General features: G+C 42.2%; 1 protein-coding gene, 2 long non-coding RNA genes and 1 pseudogene across 3 annotated transcripts; 2 read left to right on the top strand and 2 right to left on the bottom strand.

The window, feature by feature from the left end:
- Nucleotides 1–3,124: 3,124 nt before the first annotated feature.
- On the bottom strand, nucleotides 3,125–6,285 carry LOC139783929 (uncharacterized). Its single transcript, XR_011721425.1, has 4 exons — nucleotides 6,267–6,285; nucleotides 4,497–4,670; nucleotides 3,450–3,559; nucleotides 3,125–3,364 (listed from the first exon to the last, which is right to left on the bottom strand). It is a non-coding gene; the product is annotated as an uncharacterized lncRNA (long non-coding RNA).
- LOC139783921 (uncharacterized) lies at nucleotides 6,285–8,517 on the top strand (annotated as a pseudogene).
- An 830-nt stretch (nucleotides 8,518–9,347) lies between these two features.
- Nucleotides 9,348–11,510, bottom strand: LOC139783925 (uncharacterized). Its single transcript, XR_011721421.1, has 2 exons — nucleotides 11,087–11,510; nucleotides 9,348–10,872 (listed from the first exon to the last, which is right to left on the bottom strand). It is a non-coding gene; the product is annotated as an uncharacterized lncRNA (long non-coding RNA).
- A 1,499-nt stretch (nucleotides 11,511–13,009) lies between these two features.
- Nucleotides 13,010–15,270, top strand: LOC139783920 (uncharacterized). Its single transcript, XM_071723094.1, has 2 exons — nucleotides 13,010–14,756; nucleotides 15,227–15,270. Exons 1-2 carry the CDS (start codon nucleotides 13,010–13,012, stop codon nucleotides 15,268–15,270), a joined length of 1,791 nt encoding a protein of 596 aa, XP_071579195.1.
- The last annotated feature ends 7,229 nt before the right edge of the window (nucleotides 15,271–22,499 follow it).

Below are 22,499 nucleotides of genomic sequence, written 5' to 3'. Positions count from 1 at the left end.
CCTTTGGATATTTGACCGTGTTGCCATCAATCGTGATGCCGGTCATCTTCTCCACCCCTACAATCTTGGGCTTGGACTTGGGCTTAGCCTTCGTGCCCGCTGTTGCTTCCTGCGTCTCAGGTTCCTTTTTTGAAGCCGTCGCCGTTTTGCCCTCCTTAGAAACCTTGGCGGCGCCGTCTTTCGATCCGTTCGACGCCGTCGGGTTCTTCTTTCCCCCTTTTTGGGAGGTTATTCCTCCCTTGCCTTTCTTGCCACCGGAGCATGGCTTGCTGCCAACCCGGTGGCTACTAGGCAACCCTTTGCTTGCACAAACGGCACGCTTAAAGGGGGCCTCGCACGACCGCGCTGGATGGCCTACCTCTTCGCACCTGTAGCAGGCGCCGGTTCGGTCAACTTCGTTTTTACACGTTGCTTTTGTGTGACCGAACTCGAGGCACCTAAAACATTGGAGCGGGCGCTTATCGAGCAACTCAATTTTAGCGCACGCCCAACCTATCCTTATGCGGTTCTCCTTAGTAAAGATGTTCGCCGTTGCCAGTGGGCACTTGACGAAAGCCGTGCAGAGCCCATTCGGCGGTTTACGTACCGGCCCTACCGTTATATTGGAGGGGTGGGTGCCCCCTTTAGTTGCGAGGGTCTCCCTTACCTCCTCCTCCGTGACCGACTCATCGAAACCGGTGAGTCTGAGTTCGGCGGACATTATTGGTCGTCCCACGCGAACTCCCTCTTTATCTACGAGCAGATTAGCCATTTTGGCTGCCAGGGCGTCTGCTTTGGCGGCATTGTCCTGCCCTGACAGCTCTATGCTGATGGCTCCTGCGGCGGTTTTTCTAATATTTGGGGATTTCACAATCCCCAAATCCTCGAGTTTTATATTCCGCCTCACAAAACCCATCCATTCCCCATACTCCTTGTCGGGGCACGTGAGTGTCACTGCCGACGTTCTCGGCACCCTCCTCTTCGTCTTCGTCTTCCCCTGTTATGGGGTGGCGTTTCTGTTCGCCGGTTTTCCACCGGGTCCTACCGCCTTCCCAGTGGCTTGGTTCGCCGAAGGCTTTACCTTTCCGGCCTCCGCTTTCTCTTTTCTCCCCACCACCTTCGACCACGGAATATCCGTGGCTGCGGCAGGGATAGGAGCAGGCGCGATCGTGAGAGGTTGAGGCTGCGGGCGGGATCCTTTTTCTCCTTGCCCAGTGTTCATCTTCCCTCCTTGAGAAGCTGCCTTCCCCGCGTCAGTTCTCATTGCGGGTTTGGTCTTGTCCTTGATTTTCTTCCCGGATATTTCCTCCGGGCCGACGGACTTCCCGCTAGCATTCAATGAAGTCTTGGCCTTTCCTTCTGCCACTTTGGACTTCTGGGGAGCTAGTTCTTCTATTTTCTGGAGGAGCCTGTCCTCCATCGCTCCCACCTTTTCATCGATGCTGAGCACCAGCATGCGTGCTAGGCGCTCCTCCATTGTAGATCCTTCAGTGCCCTTGGCTGCGCACTCTACTCCCTTCTGTGCAGGCACTGCCGGATCTATTACCTTTCTCCTCCCCTGTAGTGTCGGCCTAACCGCTTCCGGCATCCTCTCTTTAGCTATTTGCTCCAGTATTTGATTCCTGGAGCTTTCACCCTTGTCCTCGACCTCCATGGAGGCCGGGGGGAGTTCCTCTGTCTCCTCAAGAGGTCTTGGGATGACCTCGCTTGAAGGAGGAAGGGGTGCGAATTCCTCCTCTGAGGACGACAATGGGAGGGGAAGGTTATGCTTCTTCTTCTTAGCCTTTCTTGTATCGTGCCTCTGACGCGTTGTGTTATTCGCGTTCTTTCCCTCCATTTGTGCTTGCATGAGCTCCATTTGTCAGCGTTGCTCCTGCATGTCACTTTGCAGTTGCGTGTACTGCGCCTGTAACCCTCGGAGGGCCTCGATCTCCTTCTCCTGCGCAGAGATCTTCTCTCTGAGCCGCCCTAATTCGGCGTCCTTCTCGAAGCCGCTCTCCTTATTCTCGTATTTTTGAATAAGCTGCATTAGAGCGACTTCTATTGTCGCCGCAGACTTATTCAACCTGCCCTTATATTCGCCCTTAAGGGAGGTTTCTACCTTGTTGGGTCAAAAAAATGCCTTTTTTACGAATTTTTTTTTAGAAAACTATTGAATATAGCAAGTTGAAATTATGTGTGCTGCTTAAGTAGCTTTTATTAAATAAGTACAAATTTTTTCAATGAGAAGGAGGGGAGGGGGACACGATGACGGCGGCACGCTGGCGATGAGGTACTTCCGGCTTGCGGAAGTACTGCTGCCGGAACAAGTGACATGAAACAAAAACAAGTAGAAAATCGTAGAACAAGTAGAACCATCAACCGTTAACGTGGTTACAGTCAATTAAAGATCCTACATCGCGCCTTTGGAAATAGAGGAACAAACTCTCTGAATATTAATATGAAATTCGATACAAGAAGGGATGTTTAAATAATAACGCAGACGCCCTCTCGCGAAATCCTCCCTCTGCAATAGCATTACCTGTAACTACTCAGCCTGTAATTACTGAACCTGAAGACTCAGATAATGATTCCTTATTTTCTTTCAAACGACGTCACCGCAGGCGACGTCTAGCTAGCGAAGAAGAAAACCTTAACTCAGAATTAAATCGCGATGTAGATTTTGAAAACGATCTTTTCGAACAAGAAGACCCTCATTATAGAATTCGAGGCGAAATTAGTTACCCGGAAAGAGAGGATTCAAACCTTGAAACAGAATCATTAGATGGATCAGAAGAAGAAGATAATAACGACAATGACGGTGACGACAATGACGACGATGACGACGATGCTTTTAACGAGATTCTCTTTACCCCTGGGAATAATAATGCGGAAGGAGAACAAACTGCCGTTAAAGCAAATTTTGTAGATTCTCGAGAATCACTACTACGACGAAAAGACAACTTGGTCATATTTATCAAAATGAACAGAACAGCTTTCGATAAAGGAGCAAAAGAACTCGAAGAAAATAACCTACTCCCACACTACGATCACTTAACTCATGCACGCGCCAATGTCTCACCTCTCAACCTCCACTATCTGATTTCCTTACCTATTAAAATTGACCGCTCTACTCCAATTGAAGCACAAGATATAAAAGACTGTATGAGCTCACTCAAAGATGTAATCACCGAACATCAATTAACATCAATTCGAATTAGGAAAACACCCTTTTTCGACGATATTCCCTGGTCCTATATATCTAACCAACTAACTAAATACTTAGGGGATACCCGACTCATTGTCACAATCTGCCGTAATCTTATACGTGCTCCTGAAGTAGAAGAACGAACTCCTCTGATCGCTGAATACCATTCTTCAGCCGTCGGTGGCCACAAAGGAATCACTAAAACATACGATAGGTTACGTCAACATTTCTATTGGAATACCATGAAAAAAGATATTAGTGAATTTATTCGAAGATGCCGTACCTGTCAGTTGAAAAAATTAACGAGAGTCAAAACTCGTCAACCTATGGTGATAACTGACACTCCTGGGGCCGCGTTTGATAAAGTTTCAATGGACATCATGGGACCTTTACCTATGACCAGAAAAGGAAATTCATATATTCTAACAATACAAGATTTATTAACGAAATATTCCCTTGCTATCCCTATTTCGGAAACTAATTCTCGAACTATAGCCGAAGCCTTTTCTATACATTTTATCTGTATTTATAGCACTCCCAAAGCAATTTTAACCGATCAAGGAAGTAACTTTTTATCGGCTTTAATAAAACATTTAACTCGTCAATTTAGTATTAAACACTATAAAACTACAGCATACCATCCTCAAAGTAATGGCTCCATCGAGCGATCGCATCATGTACTAACTGAATATTTAAAGGTTCGAATCAATAATAGAGACGATTGGGACGATCAGGTACCTCTAGCTATGTTCTCCTATAATACTAGTGTACACGAGGGAACCAACTATTCCCCATTCGAATTAATTTTCGGACGACTACCCAGATTACCTTCGGCCCATCCACCGTTAGAAGAGGAAACCCTCCTTACTTATCCACAATACCTGATCGATCTGTTTGACACAATCAAAGATATTTAAACTAAAGCCCGCGAAAATTTGATAAGAACCAAAGAAAGAAGTAAACAATATTACGATCGTCGCGTTAATGTCGTTCAGTTCAATCCGGGAGACTATGTATTTTTGCTAAAAGAACCTCGGAAAGGCAAATTTGCTGACCAATATACGGGTCCACATTTAGTTTTGGAAGTTTATGATAATCATAATGTTAAAATACAATTCGGAGTCAGAACACGAGTAGTCCACACGAATAAATTAAAACCCGCATTGGTTGATCCAGGATGAAAGCCATTTATTCTTTTCAGATTCCAGGCGAGCTGAGCTCAAACGATCATGTAAATGTCTGTGCAAGGATTTCAACTCCTTTGTTATCACTCACTAAGGATTTATAATAGCGCAACTGACGCAACTGAGTGCCTCAGCTGTAGAGATACCTCACAGCTGTCGCCCTACGGTGGTCAGTTCCGTTTCCTCGTAACGCACGACCTCGTGCGTGGACCATACAACCACCTACGTTGTCCAACGTGCAGGGAGGAAGTCACTATCTGTCTCCCCTATTATCGTTGTTCCACCTGTATCCATAATTGCGTACTTCTAAGCGGGTATTTCTGGAAGAAAAAAAATCAATCCGTTACAAACGACCTTTAAATACGACAACGTATACAAGCATTTATATAGAATCAACAGACATTAACTCTATGTGTCCCCCCGCGAGAATTCCGATTCGCAATCCGACTAGCGTTCTTAACGAATACCCACTCCTACGTAATTGCGTTTGTACTCGCTCAAAAGGATTTATACGATCCAGTCTAGAACTCATGCTATTTGCAAAAATTGTTATAATCAGGCAAACCGACCAAGCACGTTCGAGCCCGTCGATTATCACGTTTTGTCATTGAATGTTTCTAAATCACCCGTTTGTAATCAATGTAAACACTTCTTCCGTTCCAGATCGGAAGCTATTAATTGCAGCGAATGTGTATCTTCATTTCTTATGCTCGTCGGACTGATCCGACACAAAAATTATAATCCTAATAATTTAGCTGCGATACAATACGACGTCGTCTGTGACTATATTAAGGTCTTGGATTTATATAAGTAATACCCAAACATAATCATGAATAACGATATTGCGATAACCGAACTCTCAGTCCCTAGCACCGTCCGCTGTCGTTGTACCATCCGCGTTTGGGACAGAATACTTCACACGACTTGTTGTTTGGATTGCTATAAGGAGGCCAACGCAAATGTACCGGCCAGTAATTTAGTATATGAAATGATAATGAGTCATTGCGCCGTGAGAGGTCCCTATGGAAGCCATTTCTGTCCCAGATGTCACCAAAACCTCACCACTGATCTCCCTATAACTTGCTGCTGCGTCTGCATGACAAAATACACTAAACTCGTGACTACATTTCAAAATCAGAATGTTGATATCCGTTACGTTAACTTTGTTTACGACGTGCTAAACGATCACCTTGTGGTCGCCGATAACCAACAATCATTTGTTCAACCTCCCTTACAAGGATAATTTCATCAACATCATCTTTTTATATATGCGTTAGGTCACCAAACACCCTGGGTGAATAACATTCCCCGCCCGAGGCGTTGACGCATACAACCCAACTGCGGTACTGCCGTCTCGCCAAGAGCAGCATAGAGCTTACATCTACCATAGTGACCCCGTTACATTACTATACTCGCTTACATTATCATTCTTGATTCTTTATTCGCAAAATGTGTCCACCGAGACCATACATCTACAACCCCCATAAGCTTTTGAAGGATTATACCACTTTATACAGTAGCAAATGTTGTCAAACCATGGAATTCCGATTAGAATCGTACCCCGGTCGTATGTGTTTAACATGTTACGAGAAAATTGGTCCGTCAAAACCAAAATGGGATATAAAAACGACCCACTACTTAATTTATGGTCGCGTCGATAACACAATCTGTGCTCGGTGTGGATCAGACATGACAAGAAGTCGCTGCGCGGCTACTTGTTCGGAATGCCTTGGCGGATTCATGAGAATAATCGAAATAATGCGAGAAACTGGACACTACCAACAAGAGATAGTCAGACTCGTTTATGATATTCCGAGTCAGAGAATAGGAGCATTCGTGTTGGCTGATCCCGCCGAAAAATAACCATATATAACCATGCATTATTATAATCATGTACACTAAGATCAATCACTAACCTTAGCCGAAGGCTTAAGCTATTAATATCTGTAGTTACCATACTAACTCCAAACGTATTATTACTTAGTTATGTAGTTGCGTTACATTAGGCAGATCCTATCTGCACCTACAAAAAAAAACACAAAATAACAAAATGAAAAAAAAGAAGACCTAGATATAAGTAAGATAGATGTAATGTAGAATTAATAAAAAGATCAGTTGAAATATTGTTGCAGAAATGAAGTATAATATAATATTGGCATTAAGCCTACCTACATACGTCCTTTCCCTCATTGGATTCGACTGTGGAGGACAACATCTCAATATCACATCCGTGTCTTTACTCGGGGCTGGAGAGTGTAATCTCGACCAGCAAACGCCGAACTCCACCAACACGTACATCCAACTACTCCAGCTGTCCGACTATGATTACGCCGAAGTCCTGCAATGCAAGGTGGAGATACTTAGAACTATACATTACTGTGGAATGCACTCGCACATATCACTTGTGAAGAACGGCATGTCCGAATACTTAATGGAAACCTCTTATCAACGGTGCTTACATTTGTTCACCGAGGGTACACTACCGATTGGAAACGCAGGAGATGTCATTGATCAAATTAAACCGAATAGCACAACTTCACGCAGCGTTACCTTAGCCGGAACGGTGCAACACGATGGTTCTTGCAAGGGAGCCCAGTATTCGGATCCTTACGGGACTTGGGATGACGTCGTCGTCCAAGCCATCGCATCGTACGGATAACCTTAAAATCTTCCTTTGCACCTGTTAAATTGGACGCAGGAAGGATTATCCTCAGATCTGGGACCGTCTGTAGTCTCAGTGATGGATTCTGCTTAGATTCGGAGGATGGATATTCCTTCTGGAAACCCATGCCCACTTCTTCATGCAACCTGCATCAATACGATGTGTTGTACGAAGGACCTGCAACAAAAATTACAACGGAAGAGACCGGGGCAACACAAAACTCTCCTGTCATCTACAGTCTTACCACCGAAGACATCACCTTTGCCCTCACGAAAACAAAGGAACAGCCACTCTGTGGTTATACCTTGTTACGGACAGAACACCCCAAGCTTTTTATCCTGGAAAATAAGAAGGGAGAAATGTTCGCAAAGCGAGGCTCAATACCCGTCAAGAACCTCGATATTTTCACATACGTAAATTCCAAATTTGTATATGTGGAAAAGCATATCAGACAACAGATGACCTCCCTTTACCACAACGTCATGCAACAGCGATGCGAACTTGAACGACAAGTAATAACTAATACCTTATCTTTCGCCACTCTTCAACCCGACGAGTTCGCTTATCGGTTGATGAAAGGCCCTGGATATATGGCCGTTACCGCAGGAGAAGCAGTCCACGTGATTAAATGTATACCCGTGGAAGCCTTGGTGAGAAAAACGGAAGCCTGCTACACCGAGCTTCCTGTAACCGTACACAATACTTCACTATATTTAACGCCTAAATCAAGGATCTTGACGAAGGTCGGGACTCAAAAGGAATGCAGTTATGAACTCCCCACATTATATCGGATCGACGATACCTGGGTTCAATTGACACCTCAGCCACATGTAAGACAGCTAGCACCACAGGAACTGCGACCCCTCGCTACTCTCTCATGGAAATACTTAACCCCAGGACCATTGGCTGCTAGCGGCATTTATTCTGAAAAAGATCTCGAGAAACTCCGGGATTACATCATGTTTCCGGCCGAAAAACCGGCCGTACTAAACTCTATGGCTCGAGGGTTAACAGGTCATTCAGTACAAGACGGATCCGTTTCCTTATATAATTTACTGGACGAGGAATCATTGAAGAAAATTGCCGAAAGTACGGCTTCTCGAATTTGGGATGGTTTCATCACCTTTGGTTCGGCCACGGCCGGAGTGATGGGACTATTTATCGCCATACGCATCATAAAGCTTCTCATTGACACTTTAATTCACGGATACGCCCTGCATTCTGCATATGTTTGTACTATGTATCTCTTCGGAGCAATATGGAGCTCCGTTACCAACCTACTTTTACACCTTGCCCGAGGACCACTTAAAAAATCAAGAAAACCAGCACAACATCAAGACGTCGAACAAGGCACACCTCTTCAAGAAATAACTAGGGAGGAACGAATCACGCACTCAGAACAGCCACCTGTAAAATCACACCCTAGCGTCTATGCAAACCTATGCAACATGATGCACGAAATAGAACAAACTCCTCCGAAAACATCGGAGTCCGTTCTAAAATAAGGAGGGGGTTGTGACGTCACGCGAATTAAATTTTATTCCCTTTTTCAAAACTCTTCAGGATCTACCAATTATAACTGCCTTGTCTCCTTTCGCTTTCATATTAATCTTAACTTCGCTATGATTCTATTCGAGCTCTAAGACCACTTAAGATGTTGCAGCCGCCCCCTACCATATGAATGATTCATGCCTCGGTTGCACCGTAACGGCAGTAGGAATCAAAGGACGAAAAAGATTTAGTTTCATCTCAATGAATAAACGTCAAACTGATAACGCGAGGAAAATACTCGGGTTACCAGTCGCGAACTATAGCCGCATGACCTAAGTGTCCTTTGACTCCTTCCAAAGCCTCCTCGGAACCTTCTGGAAGGAAAATAATTCTAACCAATAGAAGCCGGAGAAACCTCCCATAATTACCATCTCTATTCGTCCACTAGCGAATCAGAACATAACAAATTCGGCAGGCGTTCAAATGTACCATTATAAAAACCCCGTACTCAGCCGGAGCAATTAGCATTCAGCGCATTTTTTTGCACAATTAAGTATCGAATCCTTGTCTATTAAACTAACGTCAGTGGGCCTTCCGTACCAAAAGCTGCTCCGGCTGGTTGACGAGCTTAGGACCATCCGTTCTCGACGGTTGATTGACGGGTGCTCCTTCCGTAAGAATCAGCGTGACAATAGTAAGTTTAGTTCTAATAATCGAGCGAAGTAATAATTTTGTATTCCTTATCCTTATAATAAATTCAATGTTAAACTTTAGCTTCGCAATATTATAAATTACCCCCTGTTCCGTTCCTTATCTACTAATTGAAATAAACATTGCACATGAATCAAAGTCATAATAATTTATTCCTCAGAACCCCTACTATAAAACAACTGCCGGTTCCCGGCTACTGAATAAAGATATAATAAAATGTCCTCAATTACTCCTGTTTGAGACGTTATTGTATAATAAGATCCTTGCTTCCCTTTCCACGTACCGTTCCGATAACGACACCTCTCGCCAGTCCCGGGATATAGTCGGTGTATGCAGACTGTCCTGAAATAACAAAAGAGAGGCTCCTTTACACTACGCCGAGGTAGTAGTGTCGAAAGAGGGAAAACAGTGTTACATCGCGGTTAGCATCAATCTGAGTATTTGTCCAAAAGCCGTGACGTAACACTCAGCACTCGCGACCGCGACACTTTCACTCGCGTGCGCAGCTCGCAACCGCGTCTCCCTCATTCGCGTGCGCGACCCGCGTTTCCGCGCCGCCCACGACCGCGACTCTCCCGCTCGCGTGCGCAACATCCTGACTCGCGTCGCTCGCGACTCGCATCCCCGAGTCCCCGGACGTTCTAATAATAGAAGGACTTAGCTGAGCGTCGCCGGAGATGGTCCCTCGGAGTCGGCGAAGCTCCTCCTCCTGCTGGCGAAACGTCGCCGCATATTCTCTTTCCTTCCGCGCTTGTTCCTCGCGCAGGAGCCGGACTTCCTGGATTACGGTTTGGAGAGTCGCCGTAATTGTGGACATCGTAGTCCCTTCCGATTGGGGAGTCTCCGTCCGGAGCCTCTTTCGCAAGGAAGATGCCGAAGAAGTCATCAAGTCCCAAGTTCTCGAGGACGAGCCCCCAAATGTTGCGCTCGACCGCGCGTTCGCTGCACTCACACACACACACACACACACACACACACACACACACACACACACACACACACACACACACACACACACACACACACACACACACACACTCGCGAACGCGGCGCGCAATCCCGTTTCCGGGAATAAAGACTCTCAGTTAGAAAGGAGAACTCGTTTAATTAGGGTAATGCAGAAATACAATAACACCCCGTAAACACGTCTGTACGGTTTCGATGCCCGGCGGAAAATCTGAACGGCGACAGATGTAAACAAATAAACACACGGCTCGTCGTCAGGCACGTCGTTAGGCAGCGCTTCGCGGCTGCCTTCCGGGCTTCTACCGAGCGTCTCGGCACGGGCGCAACAATATCATATATAAGTATGGATGCTTTTTATATATATGATCTATTGTTCATCTAGTTATATTTGGAATTATATATGTCCATATATAAAAATAAACAGCTTTCGTAGTTCGCCAGTGATAAATAAATATATTTCAGTTTCTCGACATAACTGGCAAAGTTTCGTACATCAAATTTCGCACGACGTTTCGGCCCTTGGTTTGGGCCCTTATCAAGTGACTGTAATAACGAAACGCAATCTCAGGGAGTAACAAATTACCAAATTACAAGACTTAAATAAATTAGTCATACCTAAATCATCTAAAAGACTCGTCGTAAAACATCACAAGACATCCGTAATATGAAGTTGTTCCAGGAAAATCATAAAGCTAAAAATAGTGCATGTTAGTAGTAATAAAAAGTAAAATGCAAAAATAAAATAAACGTTAAAACTCGTTACATAACTTGTGTGTCCAAAAATAAAATGTAACGTAGTCAGTTGTATAATGATAGAAGTACAATGATAAAATGCAAAGAATTAAAAATAATAAATAAAAAAAAATAAATAATAAATAATAACTAATAAATTAATAAACTTCTTACATGTCTTGTGTGTCGAGTGATAAGATATATACAAGTTAACTATAGCCGAACGTGACATGTTCGCACGGAAGCGATCGACCGACTGGCGCGTTTGACTCAAAAACAAAGAAGTCGTGACAGATTGTTAAAATATTATTGGTTGTTGGAATAACCAATAGGATCGATTCTAAGTAGACGAGATGAGCCTATCATAAATCGGATTGAGATTCTCCGTATCTCTTTGTAAGTTTATGTTATCGTTGAATTTCTTAATATAAAACATCTCCGCGATTTCTCTCTTTTTCACGTTCTTTTCTTTATGCAGGATCTCAGGCTCCGTCCACTTAAAATCATGTCCTAGCGATATGCGGTGTTTGCTAACTACCGAGTGATTACTATTGTGTTTAATAATATCACTCCTGTGTTCTTTGATCCTGGTTCCTAAATGGCGTTTCGTCTGTCCAATATAATGTGCGTTGCAGTCATTACAATTTATTTTATATACGACTTCAGTGCTTCTGGCGGCAGATAATTTATCTTTGCCCCTCCTGACAATGCTGTCCAATTTTTTTGGAATTGTATGTAAAACACGAAGACCGGTTTTGTTAACAAGCCGACCTATATCCTCGCTTACGCCTTTAATGTACGGTAAGACAATGCATCTCGCTGCATCAAACGTACTATAACCCGTATCATCGCTTTGTACGGTGGAGTCTTTGCGATTTTTCAGTATAAATAACCTATTCTTTATTTGTTTTTCAATTATATCAATCGGAAAACAATTGTTTAGTAAAATTTCTTTAACCTTTTTTAAATTTTCACAATGAAATCGCTCGTCCGACAGTAGAATGGCACGATCAACCAAGCTAATTATCGTGTTTAATTTATATTTAAAAGGGTGGCTAGAAAAGAAGTTTGTGTATCTACCCGAGAATGTGGGTTTCCTGTACCAATTAGTGATGAGTTTATCCTTGTATCTGATCACTGTTGTATCTAAGAAGGAGATGGAGCCGTTGATTTCTTTTTCGTGTGTAAACTGTAATCTTGGGTGATAGCCGTTAAACGCATCGAGGATCACATCAATTTTTGAACGTGGTATTATTGCGAAAATATCATCCACATATCTGCGGAAGAACGGAACAACAAAGTCAAGCGAAGCAAGACATTGCGTCTCTAGATCGTCCATTACAATGTCAGCCAAACACGGAGACAACGGAGATCCCATCGGGCTACCAAAAATCTGTTCGTACGCTTGTCCATTAAAATAAAAACTAGTAGATCCCAAAACGAGTTCAACGGCGTGTAAAAATTGTGTTAGATTCATTTTAGTATTCTGAGATATGTCATCCCACCGTTTTTTAATCCCCATAATTACAAGTTCTTTAGGAATGTTAGTGAAAAGAGCTGTAACATCTAAAGATATAAGAATCTCGTCTGGGCCGATACTAACATTTTTAATCTCGTCAACAAAGGACCAACCGTCCTTGACGTGAGAGTTCGGTTTTTTAACAGATGTGTGTATGGTTTCATGTAAGAAACTTGCAACGTTATATAATGGACTTCCTATTGAGGAGACAATAATACGCATAGGAAATCCTACTTTGTGGACCTTTGGTAGCCCGTAACACCTTGGGAGATTGCCGTTAGTACAATTTAGTAGTTTATATAGATTCTGGTCGATGATGTCGTTGTCACGCCAGGACTTAACTAATTGATTCAGTTTAGAAGTTATTTTCGTAATCGGATCTTTATTCAGTTTTTTATAAGTGGATTGGTCGTTGAGTAATTCTGTCATCCGGTTGATGTAATCACCTTTGTCGAAACGTCGTGCGAAATTTGATGTACGAAACTTTGCCAGTTATGTCGAGAAACTGAAATATATTTATTTATCACTGGCGAACTACGAAAGCTGTTTATTTTTATTATTCACCTTCGACTGAAACAATGGTGTCTCCGAGTAGAAGCTTCTTTTATACTACGGGTCAACGCTATGGAAGTGACAGCATTAAATTGTTGAAAGACTGGATTAACATCGTGACCAAATCTCACACTATTAAACAACAACTAATCTTTCTACTTCGGTGCCGAAGACAGGACATGTTACCACCGCACATAAAGAACCTACGGACTAATGTACGGTTTTATAGGGGTTCTACGAATAACTTGTTAGATAACTACAAGAAGCGATACCAGAGAGCAATGTTAAATTTAGAAATTAAGGATCTTATTCAATATGGGAATTTTTTGCGCTTGAAAATAGAGGACACGGAGAAAAAACTGTTCCTTTTGTTACCTGAACAGTTAGTGATCAATTTTATTAGGCTCAATAATGTTAAAATTCTCCGACACAAGAATTTGGTCAAGGATAGACTCGTCAAAAAATTTGAAGAACTGAAAAAGAAACTACAAGCACAGAACCCGTTCTCTAAAATAGATAACAACAAATGGTTTGTCAATATTAGCACTAAAGTCATTCCGGATTCAGTGAAAAATATTCTATGTCTCGGTGACAAGTTTGGATTACCTATTAGTAACTTGAATAAAAAAGATCGGCTAAATTCAGTGTTGGAGGTCATCAAAAACGTGAAATACTATAATTTTAAGTTTCCGGTAAAATGTCTTAATGGAATTCGCAATAGTGTATCCAACACTTTATCGACCTTTCTTAACAATAGCAAACATTTAAATCACATAGACAGGTACGTTCTCAATGGCTTTCAGATGTGCAAAAGGTTCCTAATTGACAATGATGATGTCCTTGTCACGAAAGCGGACAAAGGTCAGATCACAGTTGTCATGGACAAAAGTGATTACATCAACCGGATGACAGAATTACTCAACGACCAATCCACTTATAAAAAACTGAATAAAGATCCGATTACGAAAATAACTTCTAAACTGAATCAATTAGTTAAGTCCTGGCGTGACAACGACATCATCGACCAGAATCTATATAAACTACTAAATTGTACTAACGGCAATCTCCCAAGGTGTTACGGGCTACCAAAGGTCCACAAAGTAGGATTTCCTATGCGTATTATTGTCTCCTCAATAGGAAGTCCATTATATAACGTTGCAAGTTTCTTACATGAAACCATACACACATCTGTTAAAAAACCGAACTCTCACGTCAAGGACGGTTGGTCCTTTGTTGACGAGATTAAAAATGTTAGTATCGGCCCAGACGAGATTCTTATATCTTTAGATGTTACAGCTCTTTTCACTAACATTCCTAAAGAACTTGTAATTATGGGGATTAAAAAACGGTGGGATGACATATCTCAGAATACTAAAATGAATCTAACACAATTTTTACACGCCGTTGAACTCGTTTTGGGATCTACTAGTTTTTATTTTAATGGACAAGCGTACGAACAGATTTTTGGTAGCCCGATGGGATCTCCGTTGTCTCCGTGTTTGGCTGACATTGTAATGGACGATCTAGAGACGCAATGTCTTGCTTCGCTTGACTTTGTTGTTCCGTTCTTCCGCAGATATGTGGATGATATTTTCGCAATAATACCACGTTCAAAAATTGATGTGATCCTCGATGCGTTTAACGGCTATCACCCAAGATTACAGTTTACACACGAAAAAGAAATCAACGGCTCCATCTCCTTCTTAGATACAACAGTGATCAGATACAAGGATAAACTCATCACTAATTGGTACAGGAAACCCACATTCTCGGGTAGATACACAAACTTCTTTTCTAGCCACCCTTTTAAATATAAATTAAACACGATAATTAGCTTGGTTGATCGTGCCATTCTACTGTCGGACGAGCGATTTCATTGTGAAAATTTAAAAAAGGTTAAAGAAATTTTACTAAACAATTGTTTTCCGATTGATATAATTGAAAAACAAATAAAGAATAGGTTATTTATACTGAAAAATCGCAAAGACTCCACCGTACAAAGCGATGATACGGGTTATAGTACGTTTGATGCAGCGAGATGCATTGTCTTACCGTACATTAAAGGCGTAAGCGAGGATATAGGTCGGCTTGTTAACAAAACCGGTCTTCGTGTTTTACATACAATTCCAAAAAAATTGGACAGCATTGTCAGGAGGGGCAAAGATAAATTATCTGCCGCCAGAAGCACTGAAGTCGTATATAAAATAAATTGTAATGACTGCAACGCACATTATATTGGACAGACGAAACGCCATTTAGGAACCAGGATCAAAGAACACAGGAGTGATATTATTAAACACAATAGTAATCACTCGGTAGTTAGCAAACACCGCATATCGCTAGGACATGATTTTAAGTGGACGGAGCCTGAGATCCTGCATAAAGAAAAGAACGTGAAAAAGAGAGAAATCGCGGAGATGTTTTATATTAAGAAATTCAACGATAACATAAACTTACAAAGAGATACGGAGAATCTCAATCCGATTTATGATAGGCTCATCTCGTCTACTTAGAATCGATCCTATTGGTTATTCCAACAACCAATAATATTTTAACAATCTGTCACGACTTCTTTGTTTTTGAGTCAAACGCGCCAGTCGGTCGATCGCTTCCGTGCGAACATGTCACGTTCGGCTATAGTTAACTTGTATATATCTTATCACTCGACACACAAGACATGTAAGAAGTTTATTAATTTATTAGTTATTATTTATTATTTATTTTTTTTATTTATTATTTTTAATTCTTTGCATTTTATCATTGTACTTCTATCATTATACAACTGACTACGTTACATTTTATTTTTGGACACACAAGTTATGTAACGAGTTTTAACGTTTATTTTATTTTTGCATTTTACTTTTTATTACTACTAACATGCACTATTTTTAGCTTTATGATTTTCCTGGAACAACTTCATATTACGGATGTCTTGTGATGTTTTACGACGAGTCTTTTAGATGATTTAGGTATGACTAATTTATTTAAGTCTTGTAATTTGGTAATTTGTTACTCCCTGAGATTGCGTTTCGTTATTACAGTCACTTGATAAGGGCCCAAACCAAGGGCCGAAACGTCGTGCGAAATTTGATGTACGAAACTTTGCCAGTTATGTCGAGAAACTGAAATATATCCATATATAAAGATATATGTGTGTGTGGACCCATATATAATTTTATATAAAATACCAAATTTCATATATAATTATATATAATCATTGTTTAGGCTCATATAGAAATTAAATTACGCGCTCAGATTATATTATTAGCGGTGACACCTGCGAGACACTGTTATGATGGACTGTACTGATCGACAACGGCCTTTTTGAAAGTCAGTCGGCATCGAACCACCGAATGTGACACACGCAATAAAGTAAATAAGTATTAGAATTTGAGAGTGAAATTACTTGAACTAAATCTGGCGGCACTTTCTTAAGGGTCCTGGGCTCTTTCCCGACATCTCATGAGATGTGACGTCAGAAGCGAGAAATGTTGAGAATTGACACGTTGAGAATTCTTGCGTAGTATTTCCAAATAAAAAGATATTTGCTTAAAATAACACTACAGATCACTTCAGCACATTTCGAAAATACTCCGAGTTGAAATTAAGTCTAACCCTTTCCCTTGACAGTTAATAAACAGCCGTAAAATGAATGTAATACGAAATCTAGTCATGCGCCTGCGCACAAGCCTGCATCGTATCACATTCGTTTTACGGCTGTTTATTAACTGTCAAGGGAAAGGGGTAGACTTAACCTCAACTAGGAGTTCAGCTTAGGTATCTTTTACTCGACCCAACTGGCCAACTTTATTTGACAAAACGCTACGTTTCGACCGTGGGTTTCGGTCCTTTTCAAGCGTCACGGATACAAAATTATTAATTAGTTAGGCATAATGCCTGCTACGCCACATCTAAAAACTAATCATTAAAATTACAACATGTAACAAGAATAGTCTACCTTAATATAAAATAAGTGCTTACATAATTTGTTCGTTGAGGATTACAATATACGAATGGACGTTGAAACGGCATATTCAGTCGTTCTATTGTCAAAGGAACTTGTCAGGTCGGAGATGTTACTGCTAATGTGCGGACACGGAGAATAACAAACCACGGTTGCTTACAGCAATTAAGAGGGGAGAACAGAGTAAGAAGTGGGAATTATGTCTCTTCTATAATTCGTTCGTAGAGAGCGTTGAGCTTCTCTGTGTCTTTTTGTAAATTTATGTTGTCGTTGAATTTCTTTATAAAAAACATTTCTGCTATTTCCCTCTTCTTAGTCTGTTTCTTCTTATGTAAAATTACTGGTTTTTTCCAATCGAAGTCATGTCCATATGATAATCTGTGACAACTAACCACGGAATGATTGCTGACGTCCTTTTTTATATCGCTCTGGTGTTCACCGAGACGCGTGCACAAGTGCCGCTTCGTCTGTCCAATATATGTGGCATTGCAGTCTTTGCAGTTTATTTTATATATTAATTCAGTTTGATTAAAATCGTCAATTCTGTCTTTCCCTCTTTTTATTATGCAGTCAAGTTTTTTAGGGACCGTATATAAAGTATTAATATTGACTTTTTTTAAATCTCGACTTATGGCCTCACTCAGATCTTTAACATATGGTAATGGTATACTATTCTTTGGATCAAAATTTATTTTACTATCATCGGTGGACGTGTTATTCCGTGTTTTAAGGTGATTTAATCTTTTGGCAATGTATTTATTAATAATTGACTTTGGAAAGCAGTTGTTAGTCAGGATATCTTTAACGATTTGGATGTTAGAGTTATGGAATTTTTTGTTAGAGAGTATAATAGCGCGACCAACTAAGCTTGTAATGGTGTTTATTTTATATTTTAACGGGTGATTCGAGTAAAAGTTTATATACCGTCCAGAAAATGTAGGTTTCCTGTACCAATTAGTTATCAAAGTATTGCCATTTCGGATCACCTTTGTGTCAAGAAAGTTAAGTGACCCGTTCTTTTCCGTTTCATATGTGAATTTTAGTCTAGGATGATAGTTATTCAAAGTTTTTAATATTATGTCAGCTTTAAGTTTAGGGACAACTGCAAAGATGTCATCAACATATCTGAGAAAAATTGGAATATCGAAATTTAGCAGGTTCAAGCAGTGCGTTTCCAGATCGTCCATTACAATATCAGAGACGTCAGGAGATAGAGGAGACCCCATAGAACTGCCAAATATCTGTTCATAAATCACACCGTTAAAACTGAAGCTAGTGGAGGATAGAATCAAATCAATAGCGTATAAGAATTGTTGTACATTCAGGTCCGTTTTTTTTTCGAAATGTGACTCCATCTTTTCTCTATTCCTTTTAGCACCAGATCTTTTGGAATATTTATGAAAAGTGCAGTCACATCAAACGAGATGAGTATTTCATCATCTTTAATCTGTCTGTTATTAATAAACTTAACGAAAGACCAGCTATCTTTTATATGTGACTTTGGTTTCGGGATAGACGAGTGTAAAATATTCTGTAAGAGACTTGCTACGTTGTATAGCGAACTTCCCAGCGTCAAAACAATAATGCGCAGCGGGAGGCCCGGTTTATGCACTTTTGGCAGACCATAGCATCTCGGGAGATTTCCATTCGTACAGTTCAATCGGCGGTATATACCGTCACTAATGATGCCCTTGTCGCGCCAGGATTTAACTAGGAGTATTTTCGAAGTGTGCTGAAGTGATCTGTAGTGTTATTTTAAGCAAATATCTTTTTATTTGGAAATACTACGCAAGAATTTTCAACGTGTCATTTCTCAGTTCTTTCTCACATTCCAACATGGCCGCGACGAGTACCCAGGAGCCTTAAGGGAACGGCCTCACGGTCCATCCGCCGATACTTTTAGTTCCCATCTACAATAGGTGTTTTAAGCCCTAAGCCCTAAGAAATTGACCAATCACAATCAATTATTCTCCTCAAATTCAACTGTGATTGAACAATTTCTTAAGGCTTAAGGCTTAAAACACCTATTGTAGACCGGGACTTAAGACTCGATAAGCGAAGAAGCGAATCCTTGCTCTATAGATTGCGACCCGTTTTCCTTCGGTCTCGCTAGCCGAAGGGGCGCTGCCGCAAATTAACTGCTAAATAGACGGTAACTCTGCGGTATCCGCGACATGTTTCTACCGACGAAACAATCTTTCTGGGCGCCAGGTGCGATTACGCGCACCACGTTCGACAACTTGATACCCGATCTCGATATCTGCCACCCGGGCGTGAGCTCAGGGCGTCGGTAACGTTCTTCCGTGGAGGAATGAGGAGGGTGCGTATCGCAATTAGCACAAATTAAATAATAACAATATATTTCAGACAAATGGTAGACAAAATATAGAGAAGCAATGGATTTTAGACAAATGTTAAATAAAGTAGAAACGCGGTAGCCTAATCGGCAACTAATACACGCGCGGAGCACGCGATAACATCATGTCCGCGAGACTCCCCTTCGAGCGAGCACGACGATACTTGCCCGAACGAACGACGCAAAATATCCGCGAGGCTTTCCAGCGAGTCCGGCAATCTCGACAATCTGTTCGCAGGTGCGACGTCACAACGCAATATCTCCCGGAACGTACCACCCGAGGTACGCTTCTGCTCGCGACGCGCAATACTAGCTTCGACACGTTCTCATCCGGATGAACGCGAATACGCAATACTATGAATCCGAATACGCAACGATTCTCACAATCACGACACTATACCGTAAACGCGAATCCACAACTCCTTTCACGAGCGCCACACGTGCACAACGTTCTACGATGCGCGCCACCCGCGGCACGCCTTTATCCACAAACACGCAATGATATACAAGAATACATAACTAACGCGAATTGACTGTCGGCCGCGTCAGAGCTTCCGAGGGGGGCTTTCTAATAAACTTCCGGGCTCTATCTCGGCCGGCCCCACGATCACGCGGTCAACTAGAATGCTAATGTAATATAACCGGTACCTGTAACTGCGGGAACAGGTAGCCAAATCTATCGAAGGTATTCTAATCAATATCTGTAATCAACATTCTCGGGTCACGGCCGAGATCGAGCCCTTAATACCGCGATAGTGCCGGAGCCGAGATCTTACAAAATTGTTGCTCGCTGCTGCTTGGCTGCGTCGGGGCACTTTTCCGGGGGTGGCTCCTCGGCTATGGCTGGCTCGACAGTAACGAGTGACCGGCCCGGCGGGACCACGCTGGGCCCCCGCGCATGCGCTCCAAGCTCGCAGTTTTCCGCCCCGCCGATCTGTCGCGCGTGCCGCCCTGCTTGCGGCGCCGCTCGCATATCCGCTGCCTGCCCGCGGCAAGTTCAATCGGCTGTCATAATGTACGGGCCCATCTCAGTTTTAGCCAGGCTGGCCAGGCCGTGGCTGTGTTGCTCGGCGTCCTAAGTACCGTCGGGGGAGGCGTCCGGGGCGCCAATCGCTCCGCGGTAGCGGTGTCGTTCCCCTCCACTATGCTGCGACGGGGCCAGGGATGTGCTGTGCGAGGCATTCCATGCGCTTTGGCGGCGGCGGGCCCGCGTGTCCCGCCCGTCGGTCAACCACTCCCTCCAGCGTCTCCCAAGCGTCCTTCCCTCGTTGCGACACAAGTCGTTACATTCCTCCGTCGCCAGTCACACGCTCCGGCACCACCCGTCGTACTTACGAATCTAACTTAATTAGCGCAAATAGCCCTCCCCTACTCAAGTCGAGGCGCCATCCCCGACCTTCCCCTCGGCCGAGCTACCGTCTGGGCGGTGGACGCGACATTGTCACGTCACAAGGTGGAGGCGGACGGTACAAAAAATGGTCCTTCGAGCCGGATAGTAACGCGACACATAGAGCGATAGAACGAGATATTAGATTAAAATATTGCAACGCGTAAGTAAATGTGAGAGATCGTGTGTCCATTCACTGGTATAGAGACTAAATAAGTGAGATAAGAGTGATTACTGGACAATTACTGGATGCCGACTCAACAGCCTATAGCGGAGAGCTATAGGCTGTTTGCGCGACTGCGAGAAATTTTTTCGGTAATTTAAACGCAGCAAGTTATTAAAGTGTCTGATTAATTATTGAATTGTGTTAAGGCTAACTTAATTAGAAATAGAAAAATAATTAAAGACAAAGTGCTTGTAATAAGTAAATTCAAATGGAGCCGAACGTTAGATCTCTGGTGCAAAAACGATCGATATAATAATCAAAGGTCAAATAACAAGGTTTAGATCTTTTCTGGAGAATTATACAGTAAATTCTGATGCGAGTCAATTGAAGGAGCGCTTAGCGAAACTTAGGGCCCTTGGGATGTTTACGACGGTATTCAAACATAAATAGAGGAGATAGACGATGCGAACGACCCGTTAGAAAGAGGTACGTTTGAAGACTCGTATTTTGAACTCGTCTCAAGGGCGGAGCGATATATTGCGGTAGCGGTTACAGATCAGCAAGTGAGAGCAAATAACACAGATCCAAATACAACGCGTGTCATAAAATTACCGACTATTAATTTGCCGACTTTCGATGGTAGCTATGATACATGGTTATGTTTTTACGATAATTTTAAATCAATTATTCATGATAATCACGAAGTTAAGCCTGTGCAGAAGTTACAATATTTGAGCTCTAGCTTAAAGGGAGATGCTGCGCAAGTTATAGAATAGAGTCACTTTCGACATCCGCCGAGAATTATGAAATTGTGTGGACATTGCTTGTAGAATGATACGATAATAAGCGTGTTATAATACAAAGTCATGTACGATCACTGTTTGAATTACCGAGTATGCTAAAGGAATCTTCGAAATGTTTGCGATTTTTAATCGATAATTCGTTAAAACATCTGCGAGCCCTCAAGAGTTTAGGCTTGCAAACTGATTACTGGGATGCAATGTTAATTCATTTAATAACTTCTAAACTAGATAGAAACACGCACAAGGAATGGAAGCGCTCGATTGATGGAACGCTCCTGCCTTCGGTCGAGGACCTATGGAAATTCTTAAGGAACAGATGTCATGTTCTGGAAAACATTGCATCCAGTACTACGCTGCAGCCTAGAAATTATGGATGATTGCCATCGATGCGAGATGGTAAAGGAAATAATGTAAATAAGCAGCCGTACAATTGTCTCACTACCCAGGAAACGCAGCACTGTCCGGTATGTAATAAAGCGCATAATATCAGAAAATGTGAAGAGTTTTTACGTTCAGACTATAATACAAGAATGTCAAAGGTAAAGGCGGCACATCTGTGCTTTAATTGTTTGCACGCAAATTATTCGGCTAGCGTATATAGTGCTAGACCCTGTCCAAAATGTAAGCGGCGTCATAACGAATTACTTCATTATTTTGAAGCGCAGGTGCCTACGAATGTAGATAAACATACAGAAGGAGAGGGGGTACAGACAACTAAAAGTTTTCAAGCAATAGCATCTTCGCACATACTTTTGTCTACTGCGTTGATTAGAATATTTGATAGATTCGGAAGGATGCATAAATGTAGGGTCTTGTTGGATTCGGGCTCGCAATCAAATA

The sequence above is a fragment of the Temnothorax nylanderi genome, unplaced genomic scaffold (assembly GCF_030848795.1).
Source record: "Temnothorax nylanderi isolate EJ_2023f unplaced genomic scaffold, tnyl_v1.0 TNYL_tig0560_pilon, whole genome shotgun sequence".
NCBI classification, from domain to species: Eukaryota; Metazoa; Arthropoda; class Insecta; order Hymenoptera; family Formicidae; genus Temnothorax; species Temnothorax nylanderi.
This window is presented reverse-complemented; position numbering and strand designations above follow the sequence as displayed.

Excerpts from the sequence above, each read along its gene's own strand:
- LOC139783920 (XM_071723094.1), top strand. The coding sequence starts at position 13,010 with ATGGTGTCTCCGAGTAGAAGCTTCTTTTATACTACGGGTCAACGCTAT. Across the intron at positions 14,757-15,226 it reads CAGGAAACCCACATTCTCGG|ACGAAACGCCATTTAGGAAC; the intron begins GTAGATACACAA and ends TATATTGGACAG.